Below are 24,507 nucleotides of genomic sequence, written 5' to 3' on the forward strand. Positions count from 1 at the left end.
AAACCCAAATGAGAGCTCTGACAATTTTTTTTTCCTTTTAAATGCAGTATGCCACTGATTTTTCTAAATGGGAATTCATTTACAGGAGTTCCTTAAACTTTATTTGGACAGCTCAGCTGAAGCAGTATTTCTAGAAAATACAGTCCATATAACTTGCAGCATTCAGGCTATGGAGGACCCCATGGGATTCTAAAAATCTTCCAAGTGTAGAAAATGCATACATTTTGGAAGCAGTAGATAAGTTAGTGCAGGGTAGGGATACACTTGCCTGTGAAGTGGATTTCTGAGTATGAGAAAGCAGCTGATGGCTTGCAGATAGACTGCTGGTAGTAGCAGAACAGCTTTTGCTGTCTGGCTAGGAGAAGTGCAGTAGTATTTATTCTCCCTTATGACTCATATAACTGTATTTAGTCACCACTTAAAAGGCAATACCTTTTGTTGTTAAAATCATCCCGGAGCTTAAAAAAGGAAGGGAAACAAACAAACCAACCAACAATCCCTCTTGCACCCGTTCTAAATACGTCTCTCTGTACTTAGAGGTGGCAGATCTTCCTCTGCTGAGCAGGGATGGCTCAGGCCAGCAGTGCTGCTGGTGGGTAGGGTGTTCACAGGGCTGCCAGCAGCCACTTCAAAGCAGTGCTCAGCAGCAGAGCCCCTGTGGAAGCTCTGGTGTGATTTCACACCGTGTGGTGCCCGCCGGAACAATCTGATTTATAAAAAGATCCTCCTCTTCCTCTCACAAATAACCACGGCACCACCACACCCACCTGGCCCCTGCACCCCTCCTCTTTTCCAGGTGGGCAAGGGGATGAGAAGGCAGTGTTGTCCACTCCCTTCAGCAAAGGAGGTTCTCAACAGCTGGGCTGCTTCTGCAGCCTGCAGACACCCTGGGGAAAGCACAGATGTACAGAAGCCTGGGGGAAGGCTTCAAGTTTCCCATATTGCTCAAGACTCCTCATCTTGGCACACGCTCAGGCTCTCTCTGTGATGGGAAGCATACTGTGGTCCCTGGGATAGGCAGGAAGCTTCACTGCATTGACAGTGTAGGCTAGACCCAAGTTTTCTCCTTTGCTGAAACATGTCATTCACACACACGTCTTCCTGGGCGCCTACCAGATGATTTTTGCCTCGGTTCCGCAGGACTTGGGTGTTTTAAAGCTCCCATTTCTCTTCTCAAAACTGGAAAGCCAGCCTCTGCATTCCTGCTGCTGCTCTCAGCTCTCACTGGTGAGGACTCTCATGCCCAAGGGTGAAGTTCTTGGCTGCAGGTCAGGCAGCCCCTGTGGTTTGTCACTTGGCACGAGAACAAAGCCAGGGTGTATCCTGTCTCCCAAGCTCCTGGAGCTTCCAGCAGTGTTGTTTCCCTCACCCCCTGCATCCCAGGCACTTGCAGATGTTACTCATGCTGACTGCCAGCTATTCACAGGGTTGGATTTGCAGCATTAAAGTGTTAAATGATTTATTAAGATCCTAACGTGAAATTTATTTGTAACTTCTCTTACTAACGCTTGCTTTCAATTCTCCCCCCTCCTTCTTTCTTTTCTGGCAGATTACCATTGAATTGGATAATGCTGAGGTCTTAATTTTATTTATTTCCTACAGTGTTGTTTCTATGGTGTTTGTTTGATGAGTGGCCTGTGATCTGTCCTGTTGTCTCTTTAGCACTGAGTTTTTGGTTCGTATGCCTGTGTCAGTGAGTGAGCTGAGTTTTTCAGTCTGCCGTGTGTCTGTGCTGGGAATAGTTACCACAACTAATTCCATACATCATTCCTTGGAGTATTAGTCCAAAAGCAGTTAGAATTTCTGGCAGTCCACAATCACCTGGTGCTGTAGTAGGTGATCCCAGGAATCATTCTGGACCTTGGGACCAGATCCGAGTACTTCTGGAACATTGCCTGTTGTCAGCATTTACCCCTCAGGTGTGGTTACCCCATCACTGGTAAACAAAATCTTTCAGCAAAGCCTAAGCTCTGGGGTTTCATGGCATGCACAGGAGTTGGGGGAAGCTGCCAAGAGCCTGGAGGAGACCCTGGATGAGAGGTGTCTCCCCTTGCTGAGCAGGGAGAGCCATCCCGGTGCACGGTGTGGCTGTGTCCTCGGGCAGGAACAGGTTTGCTGGCTTTGCCAAAAGAGGTGACAGTCACACAGCTCATCACAGCATCTCACTGTCCTTCCTGCTGCTTCCTAGCCAAGGTTTGTTGTGAAAGCCATGGGGTGGGTGTAACCCTGTGAAACTGACTGACTTCTGATGCTGTTTCCTACCCTCAGAAAGGTGCCTTCAGCTGGCAGTGCAGCCTGGGCTGTCCTCATGCTGCATGGAGCTGTTCCACAGGTGGAAAAGCCATAGTTGAGGGAAAACTTTCAGTTCAACTGAAATTAAGCTTTCTAAGGAGTTTGCAAAGTAGCTTGTCTGGTTTGGGCTCAGGGTGGAGGGAGGGAGGGAGCTGAGCTGTCTCTGCTGCTGCAACTTCCTCATCAAGCTGAAAACACCCCACATGTGGGTGCTAAATTTGAGATTCTTTTTGCATAAATGTATGCAAATCACTGAGGAGGTGACTGACTGCCACCTTATTTTGGTATTTCAACCAGGAAAAAAAGAAATATTTTCCTCACCGTGCTCTGTTTCCTGCATTCACTCCCAAACCAACCTTTTATTTGGAACAAAATTCAACCACTTAAAGCACTTAAAATGTTACTGCTCTTTATTGAATAGAGTAGATAATGAAACATGGCAAAATTTGCTTTCTGTAGAACTCATAATATTTATGTTGATCAGATGGATTCACCTGGGTAAACTTCATTCTGAAAAACCAAGGAGATTTGAAGCCCTTGCCTGTTGAAATGGAGCTGAAATCCAAACTATCTGTCAAAAAAAGTAGACCAAAACCTGTGCATGTGGACCAAGGCTGGGTTGTGGAGAGTCTCTTCCATTCAGCAGGGCTTTTAGGGGAGGAAAGGAGCACAATTCCTCTTGAGAGCAAAGTAGTTTTGGTGGGATTTTTGGTTTGTTTTTACCCTACCCCCTGGTTGGGATGCTGCAGCTCGATGCCTTCATCATCCTCTGGCTGTGCTTGGGGGTCACTCCCCAGGCTGGAGGAGAAGGTCCAGCCCAGGGGCTGAGATCCTGTCCCCACTTTCAGCTTCAACAAGCAGCTCTTCATCAGACAGTCCTCAGCTAGGACTGGGATTCACTGGTGTTCATCCTTCTGCTTCTTAGTGGAAATTTTCTCCTGTCTTAGCCTTGTGACTTTCTTCTCTGACCTGTGTTAGCATGAGACATCTCAGGTGTGTCTCCAAGCTTCACACCAAGCTACTGAGGTGCTGTAGTGTCTAACCTCTGATGTAATCAGTTTTTCTTTCTCTGTTTTTAAGCCAAGATTTTATTTTTCCCCCCTTGTACCTCCACAGTATGTACCAGCAGCAAGCTCTGTGTTTGCAAAGTTCATGTAGCACATGAACATTTCCATCAGGCTCTAGATCCCTTGGCTCATGTGGCACTACAGCTTCCCAGAATAGCATCTATATTTATAATTTTATCCTGGAGAAACTTCAGACAAACTTGAATTGTTTAATTGCAAATTAAGTCATAATGTGAAAGTCTTTGCCCTTCAGTTTCTGGCTGTAATGTGCTGGTGTTTGCAGCAATAAATCAGCCAGAGTGTGCAGAGCAATTTAGGATTTGGTTTGGAGGCTGCAGTGGAGGAACTTCTTTGCTCCTTGGTGGAGCAAGTGTGTGGAGGGAGGAGGTGTGTTTATAACCATCAGCAACAAGCACTGTCTGGTTATAGAAAGGGATTTGCACAGGACTTGAACTCCTGTCAAGTCTTGAAGGAAACCCTAGGTTTTACTTGGTTTTTTTCCCCCCCTTGCCAGCCCTGGAAGCTGGAAACATTTAGGGCAAAGAATAGAGAAATCTCCATTTAAAAAGTTATTAACTTCCTTTATCTGGTGACAACTTACATTTTCTGATCAGCTGAAATACTTCTTATTTCCCCAAGGTAAAACTCCATTAAAGTGACTGCCTCGTGGCATCCCTTTGTGGTATTTATGTGATTGTGTACATAGCTTGATTTATGGATCTTAGGTACTGACTGAAAGTTAATCTCAGTGTGTGGCAGGTCCAAATAATGGAAGATGCTAAAAGAGCCAGGTGGTCCCTGCATTTCTTGCTGGAATCATGCTAGAAAACCAATGTTCTGGTCCCCCTTAACATTTTTACCAGTGCAGAAAGGGAGTGCCCTTGTAACTGGGTGAATAATGCTGGAATTCACCTCGAGGGGAGGAAATCCCCCACAGAACAGGAAGGATGGTGAAGCTGAGACCTGAGCATCCCCTGCCTTTGCTGGCTGAGCTGGAGCATCTGCAGTGCTGGAGAAGTGCTCTGGAATTTAAGAGGAAGGGTAGTAGGATTTAATATTGTTAGCCCAGCTTTCTCTTGAGGGATTTATCTGGATTTTCCTTCTGTTGGAAACGAGGGATGTGACAGAACTTGTGAGTAGCAGCACTGTAGTGCTGTGTTTGTTTCAACATCTCTTACTGTGCTCTGAGGACCAGGACCTGGTCTAGCAGAAATATGGCAATAGCATCTTAAAGCTCTCTGAGATGTTTTTCAAAATCTGCAGTGTTCACTGCTGGGGCAGAATCCATGCTAAAGGTTTTAATTCTAGGGACAGATATCAGGATACACAAAAAATGAGTCATCTTGCAGTATTTCCAAAACACTTGGGCTCCTTGCAAAAGTGTACGGACCTTTGGTGTAGTGTTAAAATAGAGACCAAATCAGGTTCCTGGGAAGATGGATGAAACAATTTGTTTTGATAGAAAACCAAACCATTGGAAATCTTGGACCATTTTGCACCTTAATTGTGCCTTTCTTACAGCACAGCTGGGTCGAGTCTCGTCCTGATCTTGGAAAGCTCAGGGCTTGAATTGCAGTTTGTGGTGGGGCTCCCATCTCCCTGTGCCCATGGGACACCCTGGAGCAGCTGAGGAGCTCAGGGTGGGTTTGGCATCAGCTCCCTGCCCCAAGTAATAAGGAAGGCAGAAAAGGCCAAGGCAGGGCACATTGTCCATCAAACCCTTGGGCTGAGTCTCTCTTGATCAAGTCCTCACTGCTGTGATCCTCTTCTTGATGGAGCTGGTGACCATGTGGGTCTCTCAGAAAAGAGGTTCAGGACCAAGAGAAATTTTTACCAAGTGCTATTAAGTGTGAATCTTTACACAACAGTGATAACTAAACCCCAGTTGTAATTAGGTGCAGCAGCTTAATTTACTTTTAATTCAATCCTCAGCCCACTAGGAGGGTCCAGGCGTGACAGAAATGTAGATTTGGTGGCATTTCACAGCTGAAGCTGAGGTGGTGAGCTCCACCATGGGCTCCCTGAGGTCCAGGACAGCTGAGGCAGCCCAGCTCCCAGCCCACAGAGGCATTTCTGTTTGCAGTGTGATGTTCCCATCCACCCCCCTGGGTCTGGGTAGACATTTGGGGACAGCGTGGCCCAGTTTCCACCTGCAGTGTGAGTCTTGGGCACTGGAACACACACGTCCTGGAGAAACACATTAATAATTTATGGACTGAAAAGGAGAGAAGCCTTAGTGCTGACCTGCAGGTGGCATGCTCAGGATGCTGAATCTGTCTGGGAGATGTCCTACTTTTTTTTTTAACTTTTTTTTTTTTTTCTTCTTCTTCTTTTTTTTTTTTTTTTTTTTTTTTCCTTTCCTTCTTCTTCCCCTCCCAGCCACATTGCAGTGAGCTGCTCCGCTGGGCACCTGCCAACATTCAAGCAGCAGTTACATAAGAACAGCTTTCTTGCTTTCTTTCTTTTTTTTTCTCTCTTTTTTTTTTTTTTTTTTTTTTTTTTTCCTGGAATTTAGGCCCCACTGCTGCTGTGTGACCTTCAGCAGTAATTGCCAATAAATGCTGCAGAGATGTTTACAGCCTCTGCCGGGAGCTTCCCAGGAGCCCCCAACCCCTCCTGCTGGAGCTGGGATTCAGTTTTCAGGGTGACAAAAGGGCTGCTCTGTGCTTGTCCACCCCCAGGACCAGGACAGGGGCCAGCAGACACCAAAACTCCCAAATCCAGCAAAACTCGGAGCATCCAGAGCTTCCCTTCTAATTATTTTTTCCTTTTTAGGATTTGAAGTTTTTTTTAAAAAAACAAACTCAGAGAATTAAGTAGAATCCGAGTTTCTTTCTTTGTTGTTGAGGTTTTTCAGTTTTTATTTGGTAAAGCTGCTTCTTTAGGCAGCTGATAACACAGTATCCAGCAAAATACACCTGCAGACCCACTCAAGTGTAGTTTGGGGTTGTTTGGGTTTTTTTCACCTCCTCACTTTGAGGTTTCAAGGAGGTGAAAAGGGAACTGAAAATCCTGGTTCAAAGGGGTTGACTGAAGTAACCTTCTCCTTGGTCTTTACAGTGCTCTTTATCAATGATAAACTAAAGCTCCAATGGCTGAATAAGGTGCAGGATTCCTGATATTTTGTGCAGCTTCTGATTGGAGCTGGAAAATATTAACCTTTGAAGTGCTGGAGAGAGGCACTTAGAGATTAGTTTCCTGGTAGAGACAGCTTACTCCACAGTCATTTCTCTTGTGTATTTTGTACTTAGACAGTGCTTCACTTGTTATGTCTCAAGCAGAGGAAATGCAGGCTCTCATAAATTTTTGTGGGCTGCCTTATATTTTTTTTTTCCCTTCAGAAATCCGGCAATCTTTGGAGCCTTTTTATTGCACGAACTGGAATTGGTGAGCTCTTTGGAAAAGGGAACTGGAACATTTCTTATAGCTATTTTTTTTTTGTTGTTGTTGCTACAAAGTTATACCATTTTACTTGTTGATTAAATTTGCTGATCTAAAATGTGTAGTTGAGGTGGTTCTGGCTATGCTCAGTTGTAAAAAACCTGAGTGACAGGAGATGTAAGACAAGTGATTGCACTCCCATTTGCAGGTCATATCAGGGACCAAGGTCTCTAACTCCAGGAAAGCCCCAGCCCAAGGAAAACATGCTTTCTCAACTGCAAACTCTGGAAAATGAGAGAAGGCTCTCCTGGAGGCAGATCTGGGTGACCTTTCAGGGCAGGCACCGACAGCTCTCGTGCCAAACTTCCCACCTCATCGTCTGGCACAGCGCACGGAGTCTGCAAATGCCCTGAGATAAGGGGGGAGGAAACACTTTGCCACGTCCCTGGTCTGGGTGTGTTCCCCAGAGGTCAGGTTAGGGGGGTGTAAGCGTGTGGTTGCTGCTCCATCGAGTGCTGGAGGGAGCTGGGGGGCTGCCTTTGCCCCCCATAAAGCCCCCGTGTCTGCTGAGAGTGCTGGAGGAGCCCGTGCCAGGACAAGGTGCCGCTCCCCAGCTCCTGCTGCCTCGTAATTTCTGGAGCTGCGAGATCCTCCAGCCCTAAAAATACATCCCCAGCTCAGCAGCTTCTCTGCGGGTCTGTTACAATGGCAAAGTGTGACGTGGGAAGTTTGTCAAAGCAGTTCAGTGCTCTTGGTTCCCAATTATTCCCCTCTGCCTTGAAACTTATCCGTGGCAAGTCAAACGCGTTTTTTGACAGACACCTACATATCATCTGCAGAGGGTAGAAAGTTTCCTATCCACACTTTTTTTCTCGGTTTTGCAAGGTAACAGTATTGGCCTCACAAAGGAGACTTGGCAAGCGGGTCAGCTACGTGGGATTTGCTGGTATTATGGCAGAGTTCTGAAGGGCAGCAACGTCATTTGTGCTCTCATCCCTTGCCACGGGCCAGAGCAGGCAGTGCTGTTGCTGTGTGTCTTTCATGTAGGAGCTGCTCTAAATGCATTTCACAGAGAGAAGAAGGAGAAATTTAGAAAAAGGGAGGGAAAAGTGGAAACTTCCAGGACTGTGTCTAAAAAGTCGGTCCCACTAGAGTTCCAGATGATACAGGAGGTGGTTAATGAAAGAGCAGAGGCAAATGGCAATGGGTTCAGAATAAGATGTACCAGAGACCTTCAGAGGAGGTCTTTGCAGCTGGATTTATGACCTAGGCAGCAAAAGTTTGATGCGATCTTGCCCCGTGCAGGCCATCTCATTTCTGACTGTTGCCTCTCCTGGGCCAAACTAATTTATTTGTCTGAGTTTCTTCAAACTCCTCAGTGGTGTCTGGACCTCCCAGGACAGGTGTTGGTTTGCTATGGCCTTGCACCAGCTTGTCACCTCTGTATCCAGGTTAGTTACTGACTGGAAAATGGCCTGAGGTAGATGTGTGGTAGTTTGGAGAGGGGCATCAGCCTACAGAAGCTGAGCAGTCTGAGGTTCATCACCTCTCCACCCTTTGAAATTGCAGATGACCTGAAGTGGAGGTTTGTGCTTGGAAGTGTGCTGGTTTGTCCCTTGTTTTGTCAAAATGCTAAAGTTTGGTAAGGTTAAAGGGAACTCACCTGGCTACTCTTAGTGAAGTGTCTTGGTGGTCCACAAACTTGCCCCTGTGCCCCCAGCTGTGATTTTTCTTCCAGATAGAGAGGTGAGACAGATGGACAGGAGATCTAGCAAATCACTGCTTCAGTCTGCTCTCCCACCCAGCATTAGCTGGTATTTTGCTGTTGGAGCACACAGGATAGTGAGAAGTGTAGCACAGTAACTATAGCTCAATTTTTTTTTTTTTTTTTTTTTGTTATTTTAACCTGTTTTGACTTAAAGAATAACAATTTCAGTATATGGAGTTTTATATTTTTACTGAAAGATTGCTGAAGGCCATGCTTATTGGGAATGATCCATCTGAACATTGCCAAGGGCAGTAGCTTTTGCTTGCAGATGAGTTTGTGGGGCTGGTTGGAACATGCTGATCTATTTATACGTGCTGTCTGGGCTGCCCTGGGAAGGCACAGGAATCTGCTAGCTAGAATATATACTTTTTCCTTCCCCAGTTGAGTTGGAAAGATCAAACTGATTTCATGCTGATCCTTCACCTGTGCTAGTTTTCAGCCCCAAATGTACATATATGTTTGGTTGAAAGGAGGTCATGGTGTAAGCCCAGGAGTAAGGAAGATTTTGTTGGAATCTGTAGCCCAGCACTTTATCTCCTGGCAGGCATCTCCACTTGACCTGCCTGCCTCAGTGTCCCCTGGAAGGAAGGCACCTCATTTCCCTTGCAGGGGAATACACACAATTTCCTTGCTGCTGTTGACTACTTAAGAATGGAGGAATTTTTTTGCTCTGCTCTGAAGCAGGCTGTGCAGACAGGGCTTGCAATCAGAACAATGTGCTCAGACTCCCTGATGACTTGATGGTGTTTCCAGGGTCCAGCCTTGAGCAGCAAGGGTGCACAGGGCTGTGCAGGAACTGTGTGTTCCTCTGCAAAAAAAAAAAAAAAAAAAAAAAAAAAGAGCTTCTTCCTGTTAACTTTAGGTCTTCTGGCTGAAATACTCCCTGCTTCAATTTGGCCAAGAGAAAAATGGTTTGCATGCTTGTGAGCATTCCAAGAGTGTGGTGACAATGGAAGGAAATGGTGTACCAAAGGCCGTGTGAATTAGGCAGGAGGAAAGTCCATTAGGAGCAGGGAAAACTCTTCCTGGCCAAGGAGCCCCTGCCCATGGAGCAGTGCAGGGGAAGCACTCACTCCCCTGGCTCCTTCCTGGGAAAAGGAGTCTCTCTGTATTTAGACTTCTGGATCCCAGGGCCTTCCTCTCCTTTTCCTGAGCATGTCCCAGGCTGCAGTGGGTACCAGGCTAAAATAACACAGTTCTTCTCTCAGCCCACACTTGATTTGTCTGTCTGGGTCACTCCAGGCAGACACAGCCAGCGAGTGGCTGACTTGATTTGGTATTGCTGTATTGTCCTTGCCTTGTTTCTTAGAGTCTGTTCCTGAGAAATTAGATCAATTTCCCCACAATTTAGCAGGCAGTTCCATTTCAATGTTCCAGTCTCTGTTGTATGTCTGAAGTCCTAGCAGATAAAAGTTGCTCGTCTTCATCTGTTTCAGTGTGATGATCAGTATTTTAAATTTGGAAAGCTGTCACTGTCAAGCCTCCTATTTCCCTCCTTGTGTTTGCTGTGTATCAGATATCTTTTATTGTGGGGAGAAGTATGTTTGTAGATGAGAATTCACTGGAAGCATCTTTTTAACCCAGCATTGTAAGGCTCCTGCCTTTCCATGACATAGAGCCCTGCTTTGCTCCTCCTTCCTGCTGGGAATGGATGTGCTGCCTGCACCACCAAGCTGCTGGTCCCCAGTGATCCAAGCAGGCTGCCCAAAAAGTGCATCTCCAGGTTGCCACTGAAGCTTTTTGCTTGTGCCTCTGTGTCCATGCAGAGCAGTTTGGGTTCAAAGGACACCTGCTAAATTTTCAGAGTGTAGCCCTTGTAGGAGCCTGGCTGGGTGGGAGGGTGTAAACAGTAATTATGGCTGTAATTTGTTTAGGATGATTCAGCTCAGTCAAGTGCTTTGCTAGCTCCCTCCCCCTAAGTGTTGACCCCTAGATTTCTGTTGGGATGCAAGATTCTTGAAGAGTGACTAATTTTTTTGCATTTTACTTTCAACTAGCTGCCGCAGCCTCCAGAAACGGAAAGCTCTGTAGAGGTGTGTCACCCACCTATATTTGTACAACAGGCAAATATTGGTGTTTTGAAGTAGTCCTGGTGGAGTGTCTTGTTGGTAAAAAAACCTGTGAAATGTGTGTTCCTGCGTGGTGTTAGACAGTGAAAAAATGAGTAGATTTGTTGGAAGTGGTTTAATCCAATAACAACATCAGCACGACAGTCTAAAAATACATAGCCTGGGTAAACCAGTCCTAAGTTTTTGTTACTTTCAGCCATTTCCCCCCTTTTTTTTTATTTTTTTAAGGGAGGCACTGTGGAAAAGTGTCCTCTCAAATCCCCTGCCTTAGCAAAATGAGGTTTCATTTCTCTGGCTCCTGATGGAGAACTTGGTTTTCCCTTTGTCTCACATATTTAAAACCTTTGATAAGGAAATGGAGATGTCAGAAGTTAGTGGAAGATTCCTAACCCCAGAGCAGCTGGCTGTCCCATTTAAAATGTCACAATGAAACAGCTGCTGGTCACTTCACATCTCCAGGGGTACAAGCTCTACAGGCAGCTGGATGTGTAGGCACTTTTCATTTATGAGATACCCCAGCATTAGGTCACATGAGATAGATTATTTGCCAAAATGGAGACATAAGAATTTATGAAATTTCAATTTTTTTTAAAATTAATGGGACATCCAGAGATGGCATCAGTAGGTGTACAACTGGGTGCTGTACCAGTGAAAAACCACGTGGAAATCTGAATCTAAGGCAATGTCAGTTCTCTGAGCTTTATAAATATGAAGGTTATAAAGATGTTTTGAAATCATGAAGAAGGGAAAAAAAATGTAGCTTGTGGTGGTTTAGACCTTTGTATTTGTAATTTTTGTGGAATAGTGTTTAAATGTCAACTGAAGCTCTGAGTGGTCATAGAATGACTTTGAGATGATTGGGAGATGGTTCCTGGTTGAAGATGGGTCCTTTTCAGGGCGCCTTAAAGCAATAAAACCTCAATCTACTTCAGCTTTACAAAGTGCAAGTCCCATTGCTGAAAATTAATATCTGAAATAAGGGAGATGTAATTTGGAAACATGGGTGGGCCAAGGGACTTTGCTCAGTGGAACCCCCCTGAGGTCCATGGCACTGGATGGGAAATCCCCCCAGTTTTGTAGGAGGCCTCCCCAGTCTCACAAGGCTTCTTTGACCAGTCAGACACATTGCAGTAGCTACACTTCCCCCAGAGGTGTGTGTGTAGTGGGATGGGGTGTTGTGTGTGTGTGTGTGTGTGTGTTCCCTGTGTATATGTGTGCATGGGCATGCAGGGTTTGAGTTCTTCAAACACTCGTGTGTGTTAGTGCAGTGGTAACTGTGGGGTCAGCCAGGTCTGTGTTCCCCTGAGCCCTGGGAGGATGCTGGGGCACCTGCATGCTGGGGGCTCTGCTGGAGGCTGGCAGAGCAGACTTGGGAAGTGCTGCCAGAGCTGGTGGATATCCAGATAGCTTGTCAGTTGATCTCCCTCATCTCCCCCCTTTGCTTTCAGCTGTGACTTCCTTAATATTTTCCCTGAGTGCAAAGCTGTTAGTGTCTCTTTAGTGTTGTTCTGCTTTAAAATGAAATTTCTGCACGCACAGCAGGAGCTTGATCAAACTCTACCACAGAGGCAACTGGAGGATCACAGAAGGGTATGTACAGCAGTCAAGCACATTCAGAACTAATCCTTTACCTTTTCCTTCCAAACAGTGAAGTGTAAGTCACTCAAGACCCTTCTGTGGTTAAGTACTCGCTGTGGGTCCCTTGGAGCATCTCAAACAACCAGTGGGCCCTACAGCTTGGGGTGCTTTACCACCTTCTCTGGTGTTACATGGGAGGGACAAGTGTTTGGCTGCTCTGAATTAAATCCCAGGTCCTGATCTAGGTCTGTTAACACTTTCCAAACACTCCCCTTTGCTGCTGATCAGAAAATTACAAAGTGAGATGAACGGGTGCTTGTGGAGTCGCCTGCTTTGGCTGCACCTCTCACATCACAACCAGCCAAGCAGTGTCATTAATACATTTCTTGATTTTCTTTTTTTAATTTATTTTTTTCTGCTCTTATAGCTGGCAACAGAATAGCAGCAACTCATAACTTCACTCATTCTTAAGTATCATTAAAGATTCTCTGTTTTAAAGATTACAACAGGTTTTTTATAACACCTAAACTGAGTTATGTATTGCATCTGCTTTATTGACAGCTGTACAATAATGCTTGTGTACTACTTACTGTTAGTTTACCTTGACAGTGACTGCAGATGAAACTGAATGCTGTTGGGTTTTTTCCTAGGTAGCATATTTAATTTTTCTTATTGCCTCCAAACATCTGATATTTGTTTGCACACTGTCTGCATCAAAGTGGTTTACAACAGTAACATGATGGTTTAAGAACTGTTCTGGAGCCAAGCATTGCATCTGAATTAATTACAACACATCTTAAATACCAGTTATTTTTTCCTCTCCTCTACTTTGATCCCATACTTGTTAGCCAGCACAGTGGGTTTGAGTAATTTTGGAGGAAACAAGTTTTTCTTCCCAGTTACAATCTGAAATGCTAGTAAATGAGGATTGCCAACACTCCAAAGCTGTGGCTGGAAACAGCAAATGTTCCCACTTGTACTTTCTGGTTATTTGTCCTGGTTCAGATAAACATATCCTAGAGACCAGGGAGGTGCTGCAGGTCCTGAGTCCCTCCACTCGCCCTCTCTGTTCTGAAGATGGAAGAGAAGATGCCTTCTGCTCCACAATGGGCCAGAAAGAAAACCTGGAGACAACCCCAGGAGCTTTGGTTACCCTCCTGAATTCTGAAGGAGGTTCAATTTACTGAAAAGCAGTCCTTGTGGTTGGATGTGTGTTGTTATCTTTGTAGTAAGTAGTAAAAATTACTGGTTTAAATGCCAGTTGATTGCCAGTTGGTTTAGCAGAAAAGGAAAAAGGTAATTTGAGAAATCCATTGTAACTTGATTGTTAGCTTAGTGCCATATGGGTATCAAGTTGCCTTTCTAATCAGTACCCATGTAGAAGAAAGATGTAGTTAAGGTTTTCTTTTTTTGTCTGGCTTGGCCTTGTTCTGTCAGGCAGCCTTCCTTACCTGCCAGACCAAGAGCAGAAAGCTGGTTAAAGCAATACATCATGTACTGAGCACTCCTGTGTTGCTGTCACTCAGAGTAGCTCCTCTGGGATAAGAATTTGCTTAAGCTTTTGAAGTGAGTCTCTTGCCTCTCCTACATGTTCACTGTTTGGCCCAAGCAGTGATAGGAACCATATGCCCCTGGGAGAAGTGCTCATCATCTTCTACTGTTGCTTCCAAAGTAACTTGCCTTTTTTTTTTTTTTTTTTTTTTTTTTCCTTTCTCCTTTTTTTGGGGACTTTTGGAAGCAGCTGGTTGGAAAGCTCTGTGTCTCTTTACATTGTACATCGTGTCTCCCTGCCACTTCCCCCATCCCCATCTGATTCTGTAAAACAGCTCCTGTGCTGCAGCTTTCACACTAATAATGTATAGAAATTATTTTCAAGCTGCTTAATTGCTGTGACAGAAGCAGAAGGTGCTGGGAGCCCTGACCTTAGCACCAGCCTCTGTGGGGAGGGCAGAAATCCCCAACCAGCTGCAGGCAGGAGTTGGGCTTCCTTTTGCAAGTGATATCTGAAGTTTGGTAAAGGGCTGTTTGTTTCCAGAGAGGTTTTTGTCTTTCTGCTGCATTGAGCTCTAAGGATTTCTCTACAGTTCCTTCCAGGGGTGCCAGCTTTGTATGAAAAGCAGTGGGGCTGCAGCACTGCTGGAGTTTTGTTGGAGCCAGTTAATGCACGTTTACATTGTTCTATTTGCTTATTTGTGCTTTTAAAGACCTCTTGTGAAAGTTTAAAAAGTAAGGTTTCACTTGCAGGACAGCTAATATTAAACCTTGTAGTTAATGACATTTTGCATCTGTAGTCAGACAACTTTGGTTTGATTTGGTTTGAAATACAAGTGAAAATCAGCACTTGTGAACACTTCAGTTCATCCTAACAGATTTTTAATGTTAAATTCTTCCTGGTGAGATTGATTTTATTTATTTTATTTTTTTTGAGTCCCCAGATAACCTCCTTCCTCCCTTCCCTGACACTGTCTCAGGGTGGTACTGCTGCAACCCCAGAGCATCAGCTCCCACTTAAAATAATCACCACTATTCCTCCTCGCACAAAGACCTTAGGAAAAAAAAAAAAACCTGTTAATCCAACTGAGGCGTTTGTGTGTCTGCCCTGTGGTGCTCCCTGAATGGCTGGGAATTCCTGCAGAGCCTGGGGTGGGATCTGGGCTGGGTCCCCAGGTTGCCATTCAGCCTGGGAGGTGCGTTGGGCTCTGCTGACGGCAGCGCCGCCTGGTCACTGGGGACGTGCTGGGTGCTCCCGGGGCCCAGGGGGGGTGACAGGGTTATCTGAGGACCTGTGCCCTACAGTGTCCTCGGGCTCATGTGCTTGGATGCTGACTGCTGGCATGACCAGGTGGCTGCCAGGGGGAACAAAGAGCTGGGATGCAGCAGGGATCACTGGGGTTCCCGCTCGGCGGGTGAGAGCTCGAGCTGGCATCAGCTGCTGATGGAGGGGAGGGAAGAGTGTGTCCCTGTGCCATCAGTTACACAATAGGATAGAGCTTGAGGAGATGGGATTGCTTCCTCACAAATTCATTTCTTAATGTTACTCTAATTCTCCTCTTCATTTTGTGCTGGCGCTGCACGGATGCCACTTTTTTTTTTTTACATTTGGCACCGAGACAATAGGTCTTAGTTTTAAAATCATTTACATTTTTTATTCTCTTGGAGAATAAAAATCTGAACCGTAAGCTGCTTCTGGTGCTGGGAATGCATAATTTTGCCCAAACCCCCTGAGATTCCCCCCCCTGTCCCAGCCTTCCCCAGCACATTAGGAGATGCCCAGCAGAACTCCCCAAACCTCCAGGGTTGTGGCTGCCCCCTCCCTTGCTGCAAGCAAGGCTGGTGGTGACTGTAGTCCCCTTGCTCCTGAGTGTTAGCAGTTGGTTGATTCCTGATGCTCACATGGTGATTCCATTATCCTCTCTGACTCAAGGGTGAGGCACTCAGGCAAGTCTTGGTCAACCGTTACTATGGCAACGTGAGAGCGGCGGGCCGGCGGGAGAGCCTCACCACCTTTGGGAATGGCCCCTTGTCTGCTGGAGGAGCCAGCAAAGCTGGGCCAGGAGGTAGGACATGCTCCTGCTCAGCAGGGCTTCCTGGCATCTCCTGCCAGATGCTGTCTGTCTGTGTCTGCCTGATAAAGCAGGTGAAATAGGGCTTCACCCCTCACCCCCCTCTTGGTCCTCTCCCCTACTGTTCTGTTTTGGGAAAATCCCCAAATGAGAAGAAACTGTCCACATGGATGGGGGAGAAGTCCTGCTGGAATGTCACTGCTGGCTTTGGGAACTCCCAATGTGTTTTAAGTCTCCTTTGAGAGCTCCCACTTGGGGCTGAGCAGAGCATGGCTCACACCAGCTGCTTTGTCCTCATGCAGGTACGAGTGCTGCTCCTCTTCTCCTGCCTGCATTTGAGAAAATACTTGAAAATGAAGCAGGCAGAGCTCTTCATACTTGCCAGAGACTGTCTTGCCTTGAATTTTATGACTTTACTTTGAGTGTACTTTAGAAAGCCCTGATCAATTTAATATTTGCAGTAATATTTGGGAAATGTGCTCATAAGGATGGCAGATTATTAACAATATCTGAAACAAGAACATTTCATTGCAGAGTAGGATGAGCAAAATTGGAAGTCTGTTATAAAGTCCAATTTATTAAATTGGAGACCATTGCTAAAAAAGTCAGTAATGTCAAGCATGTTTTGTTAAAACACAATTCAGTGGGTTTTGCCTTTTCAAAGTCCAGTGAAGTGACCCTGTTGAAAGCAGTCCTGAGCAGACCCAAAATAGACCCCAAGGCTCTAGTATGGAATATCAGGTTGGGGGGGACCTCAAGGATCATCTGGTCCAACCTTCTGTTTTCCCTTTCTTTTCTGATACATATTTCATTAGTCCTTGTGTTGAGCTGCCCCCTCCCCGACTCTTCTGATTTCTGGAGCATTTTGCTTCAGTGCTTGTTCTTCCTGCCTCTTTTATAACCTCTCTCCTGCTTCTGTTGTTTGATCTGTTTGCCCATGAAGTTCACTGCTCTGTAATTGCACAGAAGCACAGTGCTGGCTTTGCCCTCCTCTGGGATTTATTTCACCTTTTCTTCACCCCCTTGCTGGTCCTGCAGAACCTCTCTTTGTATCCCTGAATCCACCCTGTTCCCGGAATCCTCCTCCATCCCAGCAGCCTCTTTCCCTCTGTGCTGTTCCTGAAGGCAGCAGTGGCAGTAACCAGTGACCATTGCCACCCCAGGTGTCCTCCCTCAGGACACCACTTCCCACAGACCTGCACACATTAAAGAGATGCTAAGTGTCCAGCTTACACCATGCCCCACCTGGGCTTTGGGTGACAAACTCTTCCTTGCAGAAACACTGGGAGCAGAGCTCATCACCATGAGTAAAGGAGTGTGCATTGTCCAGGATAGGGTCAAAATTCCAAGCAGAAGAGACGTGCCATCTCTGCAGGGGATGAATCTCACCCTCTTTCTCATCATCACCTTTATTAGGAGGAAGCTCTGGGTCGAGTTCAATGAGCCGAGGTGAGATGAGTCTGGCAGATGTCCAGTGTCACCTGGATAAAGAAGGTGCATCCAACCTGGTCATAGATCTCATCATGAATGCCACCAGTGACCGAGTCTTCCACGAGAGCATCCTGCTTGCCATTGCCCTCCTGGAAGGTGGGAACACCACGATACAGGTAGGGAAACTGATGACTTGGAGCTTATAAACTAAAACATGTCGGGAAGGGAAATGTTTCTGTGAGATCCAGGAAACTTGAAGAGGTCAAGGAATGGGAGGGGAAATGACTTACTGATCTTTGACCTGTAATTAAAGAAAGTATCAGTGCCTACCACCCAAAAGTTAACTGAAGTGTTTGCATGGGCACTTGGCAGTGGAGGTATTTCCCAGAGGAATGTAGAGCCACCCAGCACTGTATTGCAAATTCATGTGAGCCCTTCTAAGTTGAAGCAACTGCAACACGGTGGGGACTTTTACAACTAACTCTTGGATTTCAGAGGGGAATTTGAAATAACAGCAAACTCCCAACCACCACTGTTGCCCTGTAACCTTGCTGTCCTTCCCTTCATGTTTTTTAAGTAAGGGTTTGGTTTCCATCCATGGGAATTGTGCCTGGTATGGATTTCAATGAACACACACCAGCTAGCTCGTGTGGTACCTTCTTCCAGACAAAAGGCAGCACTTGATTATGGTGAAACATGCCTAGAAAGATTATTGAACGTGTAATATCTTATGCTTTTGACTTTGCCTGTTTTCTGTTTGCCAGCAGTGTGTTTCTGTCTTGGGCAATGGGCTTTAGGAATATCTATTCCGGAGAATCTTACCCCTTTCTGCAGTGTGTGCCTGAACCCAGCAACCAGTGATTCATTTAAGGTCAATTTTGCAGATTGTTCCTTTCGCTGTGCACCAAATGTTTGGTGCACTTACAGATTTAGGTTTATAATTTGATGTAATTTCTGCTGCATCCTGATTAGGAACATTTATTTAGGTACTTAAATACTGACATTTTCAGAAAAGCTTGGGCAAAGGGAACTAAAAACCACATATATAGATGTCCCATCATCTCCAGTGCAGTATGACAACTCCCCAGTCCTTTATCTGTTTTTGTCCTAAAACTCAACCTTCTGAAAGGCTCAGCCTGTCTCTGGTACCACAGCAGCAGCCAAGAGCTGCTGCAGTCAGGAGGTTATTTGTAACTAGCATCCTCTGGGCAGCATTACGTGGGGAGATTTGATTAAGTGTAACATGGGGCTGAATCCTGCCTGGTTCTGATTGATCACTCTGATTAAAACACACACTCCATCTCTGCAGCAACACCTCTGGTCTTCATGCAGACTGCCCTTGAGAGGAGGGATGTTGCTGGGCTCCTTCACTCTGTCTGTGTAATCAATACCCTCTTTTTTTTCCCTACGTGTGTGCTGTAGTGAAGCTTCTTTGCAAAAGATGAAGGGGGAATTGAGTGTTTAAAATCCCATGTCACTGCAGTGACAGGATTAACATTCCTTGGGGAGAGTCACTCCTTTAAATTTCCTGCTCTTCTCTAATGTAAAGGAAGCTGAGCTTTCATCTTCCTAGCTCTCAGGGAGCCTCAGATAACCTCACACTGTCATGCTGGAAGGAAAAACAAACTGCACCAGCCTGATGTGGAGAGATCCTTTGCTTGTGCTGGATCCCAGCACTAATGGCCCATGGAGCATCCCTTCCTGCTGCCTGTGAATCCCTGCTGGAAGCAGATTCTGTAGCTCAGCTGCTCAAAACAAACAGAGAAACCTTCAATCCGTCTCCAAAACCACCTTTTTCACCAGAAAAGGAGATTCTTTAGTTTTCATTTGCTGCCTGTAACTGAGAGCTGGGAATCTGTAAAATAACTGTGGTGAGGAGTGAGCTGCTGGCATCGGATGCTGACAGCAAACACCACGAAGGTTTCACATCCTCACAGGCCTGCTGGTTGCTGCTGCACTCTTACCTTTATAGATGTTACTTCTGCAAACCAAAGTAACTATTTTCCATCCTTTCCGACCCAGGAGCACAAGTGCTTGGTGATTTTCTGTACCAGTAGGAAATGTTCTGGGCAGCAGCAGCTCCTGGGTGCGTGTACGTGCTCAGCTGCAGCAGGCTGGGCTGGGGGGGTGCTCTGGTGTGGGCTGCTTTTAAGTACAGAATGTTTTAGGAACCAAATGACTTGAGATGCCTACAGCTAATGCTGTAAGCACTGAGGTCTTGGACACACCCAGGAGCTGCTCTTACTCATGCATGCAAAGCACAAATGGGACTTTATTGAAAATATCTTGTGGGGCGGTTGTAATGGAGATATTTTTGTTGTAGAGCAATCCAGTGGCCTGATAGCAGAAGGCAAAACCAGAAGGTTTCTCAGTGCACAGAGGTGCTCCGTGACTTCCCTGTTAATCACCTGGTGCTAGGTTGGGAGTTTGTTTTCCTTCTGCTGGCTCCAGCACAGTCAGGGCCCATGGGGAGGACTCTGATGTCAGTCAGGAGCAGCACATGCTCAGCACTCTGATCTTTCAGTAGCATTTGAGTCATGAAAGCCAAGTGACTAAAACTTGAAGGGAACAAAATGCCAACCATCAAGCTTAACTTCTGGGAGAACAGCTGGCTGAAGGCTGGTGAATCAAAGCAAAGGTGGGGGCTTGGTCTTCAGTAAAATCACGATTTTTGGATCTCCCAGAGCACTTCTCCAGTGCTGTCCCAGTGCAGCTGGCATCTTGAGACGTGGTTAAATGGATATAACCAAGCTTCTCAATCACCACGTAAGAATAAAAGTTTATCTGCTCCCCTAGGAGCAGCAGTGGGCTCTGGGTGCTGCTGGGGAGCACTGCCTGCCCAGGAGAGCTTTGAGGGCACTCTCTGCACTGGGGTTGATAAAGCAGTCTCACTGCAGCACAGGAAAAATTTATTGAGTGCAGCCATGAGATAGACTTCTACTTAGGAAGATTTCGTTTGTACAAAACACACTGCAAAATTTGTCTGCACTTAATGAAAATAAACCCAATACTTTCTGTGGTCTGTTACCCTGACCATTCTCTGATCTCTGTTCTGTTGGCAAGTTTTAGGGCTCCACACACCCCTGCAACCTGCAGAGAGGATTTTCTGAACTTCTATGGCAGTTTCCAGTGGAAAAACTCATCTGCAGCCTCTGGACTAATAACTGTGTTCATTTTGCACCAGATACATTTGTCATTCTGAAAGTTGACCTAACCAAATCCTCCAGCCTTGTCTTTGAGGTCTAACACAGTTTATCTTCATTTCACAGTTTTTGGGGGGTTATTATTAGCAGCTCTTGGTTTGCAGTTCATTCTGTGCTCAGTCAGAATAATTTTTTTGCTTGAACTTAAATTGCTCGGGCCTTTGAGAATAGGAAACTGGTGGGATAGGGATGGGTTATGTAAAAAGGCTTTTTGGCAGCAAAGCCAGAAATGTGTCACCTCTGCATGGCATTTTCCTAACTCCAGGTTTTCACACGGGAAATGCATTTGGCCTGAAGTGAAGCAAAGGGTTTGTACTGACACACAGGAGCTTGCAGCTGATGATTGTAATACAGTTAATAAAGGGAGTTCCCGGGTAACTCCCATGAGCTTCAGTGGGAGAGCAGATCCCCATGATGTCGGGAAGGGATAACTGGAATAGGTGTTACTGCTTCATTACATCCATGCAGGGCCAGTATTAAGGCTAGGCAAAGTAGGTGGTTGCCAGCTCTAGCAGAAAAGCAAATCTAGAGATGTTCCTTATTATAATTTGGCAGGAGTCATTTTTATGGGATTGTTAAGAAAATTAGTGTGGGGTAGAGGCAGCACTAGAAAAAAATACTCCAGGTTTACCTTACCTGGTTGAATCCCGTGCTGCTCTCTTCTTTTGCTGTGGAGGTGAACGTGGATGTAATAAATGAACTGATCTGGGAGAAAGGCAGAGGGCTTTTCCTACTTACAGCTCTCCGGATGGAAATTTTTTGGGGTATTTTTAGTTTTTGGAATTTACTCAGGAGCGCTGTCAGGTTTTTTGGTAACAGAGATGGTGACAAGTGTGGTGGCCATGGCTGTCACCCCAGCTCAGCAGGAGCTCTGGTGCTGGGTGGGCAGCCTACCCTCCTTTTTTAAGGAGACAGAAGCAGAGGTGGAACCACGGGGTCAAAACCAGACAACAAATTGGGTTGACAACTGCTGCAGCTCAGTGAACTGAACATTACGTAAACCCTTTATTAATTTATATAACCCTGCACATCCACCTCCAGAGAGCTGGTGCCAGCATTTCTGCAGGGAGCAGCCTGTGGAGGGGGGATGCCCTGTCAGCCCCATGCTTTCCTCCCAAATGTCTGGAGCCATCCATCCCCCAGGTGCTGGTTGGACACGCTTGGCTGGAGCCTGGGTGGCAGGTGCTGCTGCTCAGAGGCACGTGGAGCTGCAGCTCCTTTGGAAGAGATGGAAACTTGGTCCCATCCCTGTGCCTGCTGCAGCACGGTGAGTTTTCCTCCATTAAAGCAATCCTGGCTAATGAATGACAGTGGAGGAAATTGCTGAGGACTTCCCCTGCAATGCTTGTCTCTCATCTGCTAAATGAAAGTTCTGCGTGCTGCTCCTCTGCCTCCCTCTGTAGGGTTTGGGGTTACCTTGGTTGGTGGAAGTGAATGGAAAGTGATGTCCCTTACATAAGTGCCTCTCCATGGAGACTTTGGTCTGCTCCTTTAATTAGGGATCTTCTCAGAAGTTAGATTGCGTGACAAATTACCCCCACACACATGATGGTATTTTCAGCAAGGGAACGTAGAATGAGGTTGATGACATTAGTTTAGTTTCAGGCATTTTTTTTTTCCAAGTGCTACACCAAAGTGATGGGATGCAGGGCTGCCACTTCCAAGTGTGGTGGTGCCTTTGTTTCCCCTTCATCCACAGTTCTTCCCAAGCTGGGCTGCAAACACTGAGGCTGAGGTGATGGGAGTCAGCACCCAAGGAGAAAAAGGTGATTGTTTTTCAGGAAAGAACTGGGATTTGCTCCTAGCTTTAAGGCATCTGAGCAGAATTGCTACTTCTGACCAGAGAATGGTGATGGGATCTGTCCTACACCCCTCCTGTCCCCAACATCTGAGTGTGGAATGAGAACCAAGAGTCATCATGACTTGAGACTCTGGACCAGAGAGCTGTGTCTCAGTCACATCCTGGCAAAAACACATGGGTGTTGTGCTGAGCCAAGGCTTGGAGCTCACCATAGAGACGTGGAGCATTTTTGAGATGGAACTGTACAAAAAGCTGTGTGGCTTCAAGTTGCTTCAACCTCCAGAGCTCTTCAGTTCAGGATGCAGATGGGAGCCTTGCATTTTCTGTGCCCTCCTTTGAGGAGCTATGGCCACGTGGTGGTACCATGCTGCTCCTTACAGAACTACCCAGGGGGGTTCTGAACAAGTCTAATCCCAGGAATCATGGCAGCCAGCTCTTCATTAGTCTGGTTTAGTAGGAAATACCAGTTTGGGTGAAATGCTGCTCTCAGCAGCTCTCCTGTCTCCAGCTCTTGCACTATTCATGGACTTGGCCTTGGTCAATGTTTCCCCTCGTGCCTTGCCACCAGTAAGAGAAGTCCAGCACGGTGAATTTTGGTCTCCTTTGCTGAACTTGATGCCTCAGACTGTCCAGAGGTGACCAATAGTTATTAAATAACTGCAGAATTGTTGCACAAAAGGAACTGAATCCAGAGGTATCCAATTCCTGCTCGTGTTCCTGGCACACAGGGCAGCAGCAGCCAGGTGAGCTGGGCCCTCCCCAGCAGCATCTCTGCCACCTGGGACAAAATTGGAGGGATAAAGTGGCACTGAAAAGTGAAATAAGTGGAGCCAGGCAGTAAACCTGCTTTATTTTTTTTCACTTTACAAACATTTAGAGTTTCCTTTTCTCTGTGACTGCAGTTGCCCTTCACAACTGGGAGAAAACTTTATAAAATGTTACGGAAGTACTGGTATATAAAAAGTAAATTTAGTGACACGATGGTGCTTTAGGTTTTGGGGCTTGGACTTTTTAAACTGGATTTGCTACTTAGAAAATTTGCAACAGTCACAGGTACCTGTGAGCACACAAAATCATAGATGTTGGAAAATGCTTCAGAGGCAGGAATATCATTGGGTTGCTAAACTTTGGTAAGTGGGACTTGAGAATTTCTGGTTGTTGATAAAAAGAAATCTCAGAGTTTCTACTGTTTGTTTCTAGCAGGCAGGATTCTTTGATATAGGATGCTCCATCTTTTTGAACATAGTTTCCTAAAGAAGTATTGCTAAAACAAATGCAAAACTGGCAAGCAGTCAGCATGTTTTTAATTATTCACCTCTGTCTTTCACCATTTTAATGATTTTTTTGTTTCCCAAGTTAAAACACGCCGTTTATTCTTTAATTAATTTTTTTTTCTACATTCTGAGTATGTTACTTCAGAACATGACATGAACAACCAAAGTCCAGGTTGATAAGGACCTCCATCAACCATCACACTCAGCTGTGGGCACATGAGGAGGTGGTAAGACCCTGGCAGCCCCCAGTCTCTTTATTTTAATGTGTTTGGCACAGCCAAGGCTCAGTCTCCCTTGGCCCTCAGGTACCACCCTTTTGAAAACAAACAAGCCCTGCTCATCGTGTGCCCAGAGACAGAGCCAAAAGCTGGGAGGAATCATTTCTGCAGAGATGATTTCACTTTTATTGGGGTCAGTGAGATGGATGGGTGAGACTGAGAACAGGGTGGGCGAGGTGAGGTTGTAGCCATACCACTTGTTGTCTGCCTCCTGGAGCTGGGGACACTTTTAGCAGTATATTTGGGCAGTTTTCCTGTATTACAGGACCTCTCAGGTTTTTATTTTCCCCAAAGGGAGGTTTTATGCTTAGATTTTGAGGTGCACACCTATGATTTGGCATCATGAGCAAATAAGAAATTTCCATTGTGATTTTTTTGAAGGGGAGGAGGTGGTGGTAATCTTTGGCACAATCTTCTGCTTTGGTAGGGGGATGGAACTCTGTGATCTCCAGAGGTCCCTTCCAGCCTCTACCATTCTATGATTCTATGGTGGAGCAATCTAGAAGAAAAAAGAAGTGTTCCAGCAGGGTCTGGCTTGGCCTCCAGTCCTGGTAGCTTTGCATCATTGCTGGTTGTTGGGTACCACAGACCTCCTGTGTGGCCAACCCTCTCGGTGTGCAGGTGTGATCCAGCTCCTGGAAGGAACAAAGATGTAAATCACTAATTCTCCATGTCACTCCCCATGGGATCCAGGTCCAACATAAACTTTTCAGATGATCCCTAGCAGGATTAAAGTCCTCCACAAGCAGGCAGAGGCAAGCTAGTCAGAAAAACAAGGTCATGCTGCCTTTTTTTTTTTTTT

General features: G+C 45.9%; 1 protein-coding gene across 10 annotated transcripts in view; it reads left to right on the forward strand.

Annotated features, from left to right (window-relative positions):
* The window catches only part of ITPR1 (inositol 1,4,5-trisphosphate receptor type 1), a 163,755-nt gene that overhangs the window by 88,302 nt on the left and 50,946 nt on the right, over positions 1 to 24,507 (forward strand). For 4 of the 10 annotated variants that reach the window (XM_071756365.1, XM_071756367.1, XM_071756370.1 and 1 more), the window contains 5 exons: positions 1,550 to 1,576; positions 10,506 to 10,541; positions 12,117 to 12,167; positions 15,580 to 15,712; positions 17,135 to 17,325. In XM_071756365.1, the coding sequence (XP_071612466.1) occupies positions 1,550 to 1,576; positions 10,506 to 10,541; positions 12,117 to 12,167; positions 15,580 to 15,712; positions 17,135 to 17,325 (438 nt within the window). The remainder of the gene's footprint in view (positions 1 to 1,549; positions 1,577 to 10,505; positions 10,542 to 12,116; positions 12,168 to 15,579; positions 15,713 to 17,134; positions 17,326 to 24,507) is intronic. The other 6 variants (XM_071756366.1, XM_071756368.1, XM_071756371.1 and 3 more) reach the window with 2 other exon arrangements.

The sequence above is a fragment of the Heliangelus exortis genome, chromosome 12 (genome assembly GCF_036169615.1).
Source record: "Heliangelus exortis chromosome 12, bHelExo1.hap1, whole genome shotgun sequence".
In the NCBI taxonomy this organism is placed as follows: domain Eukaryota; kingdom Metazoa; phylum Chordata; class Aves; order Apodiformes; family Trochilidae; genus Heliangelus; species Heliangelus exortis.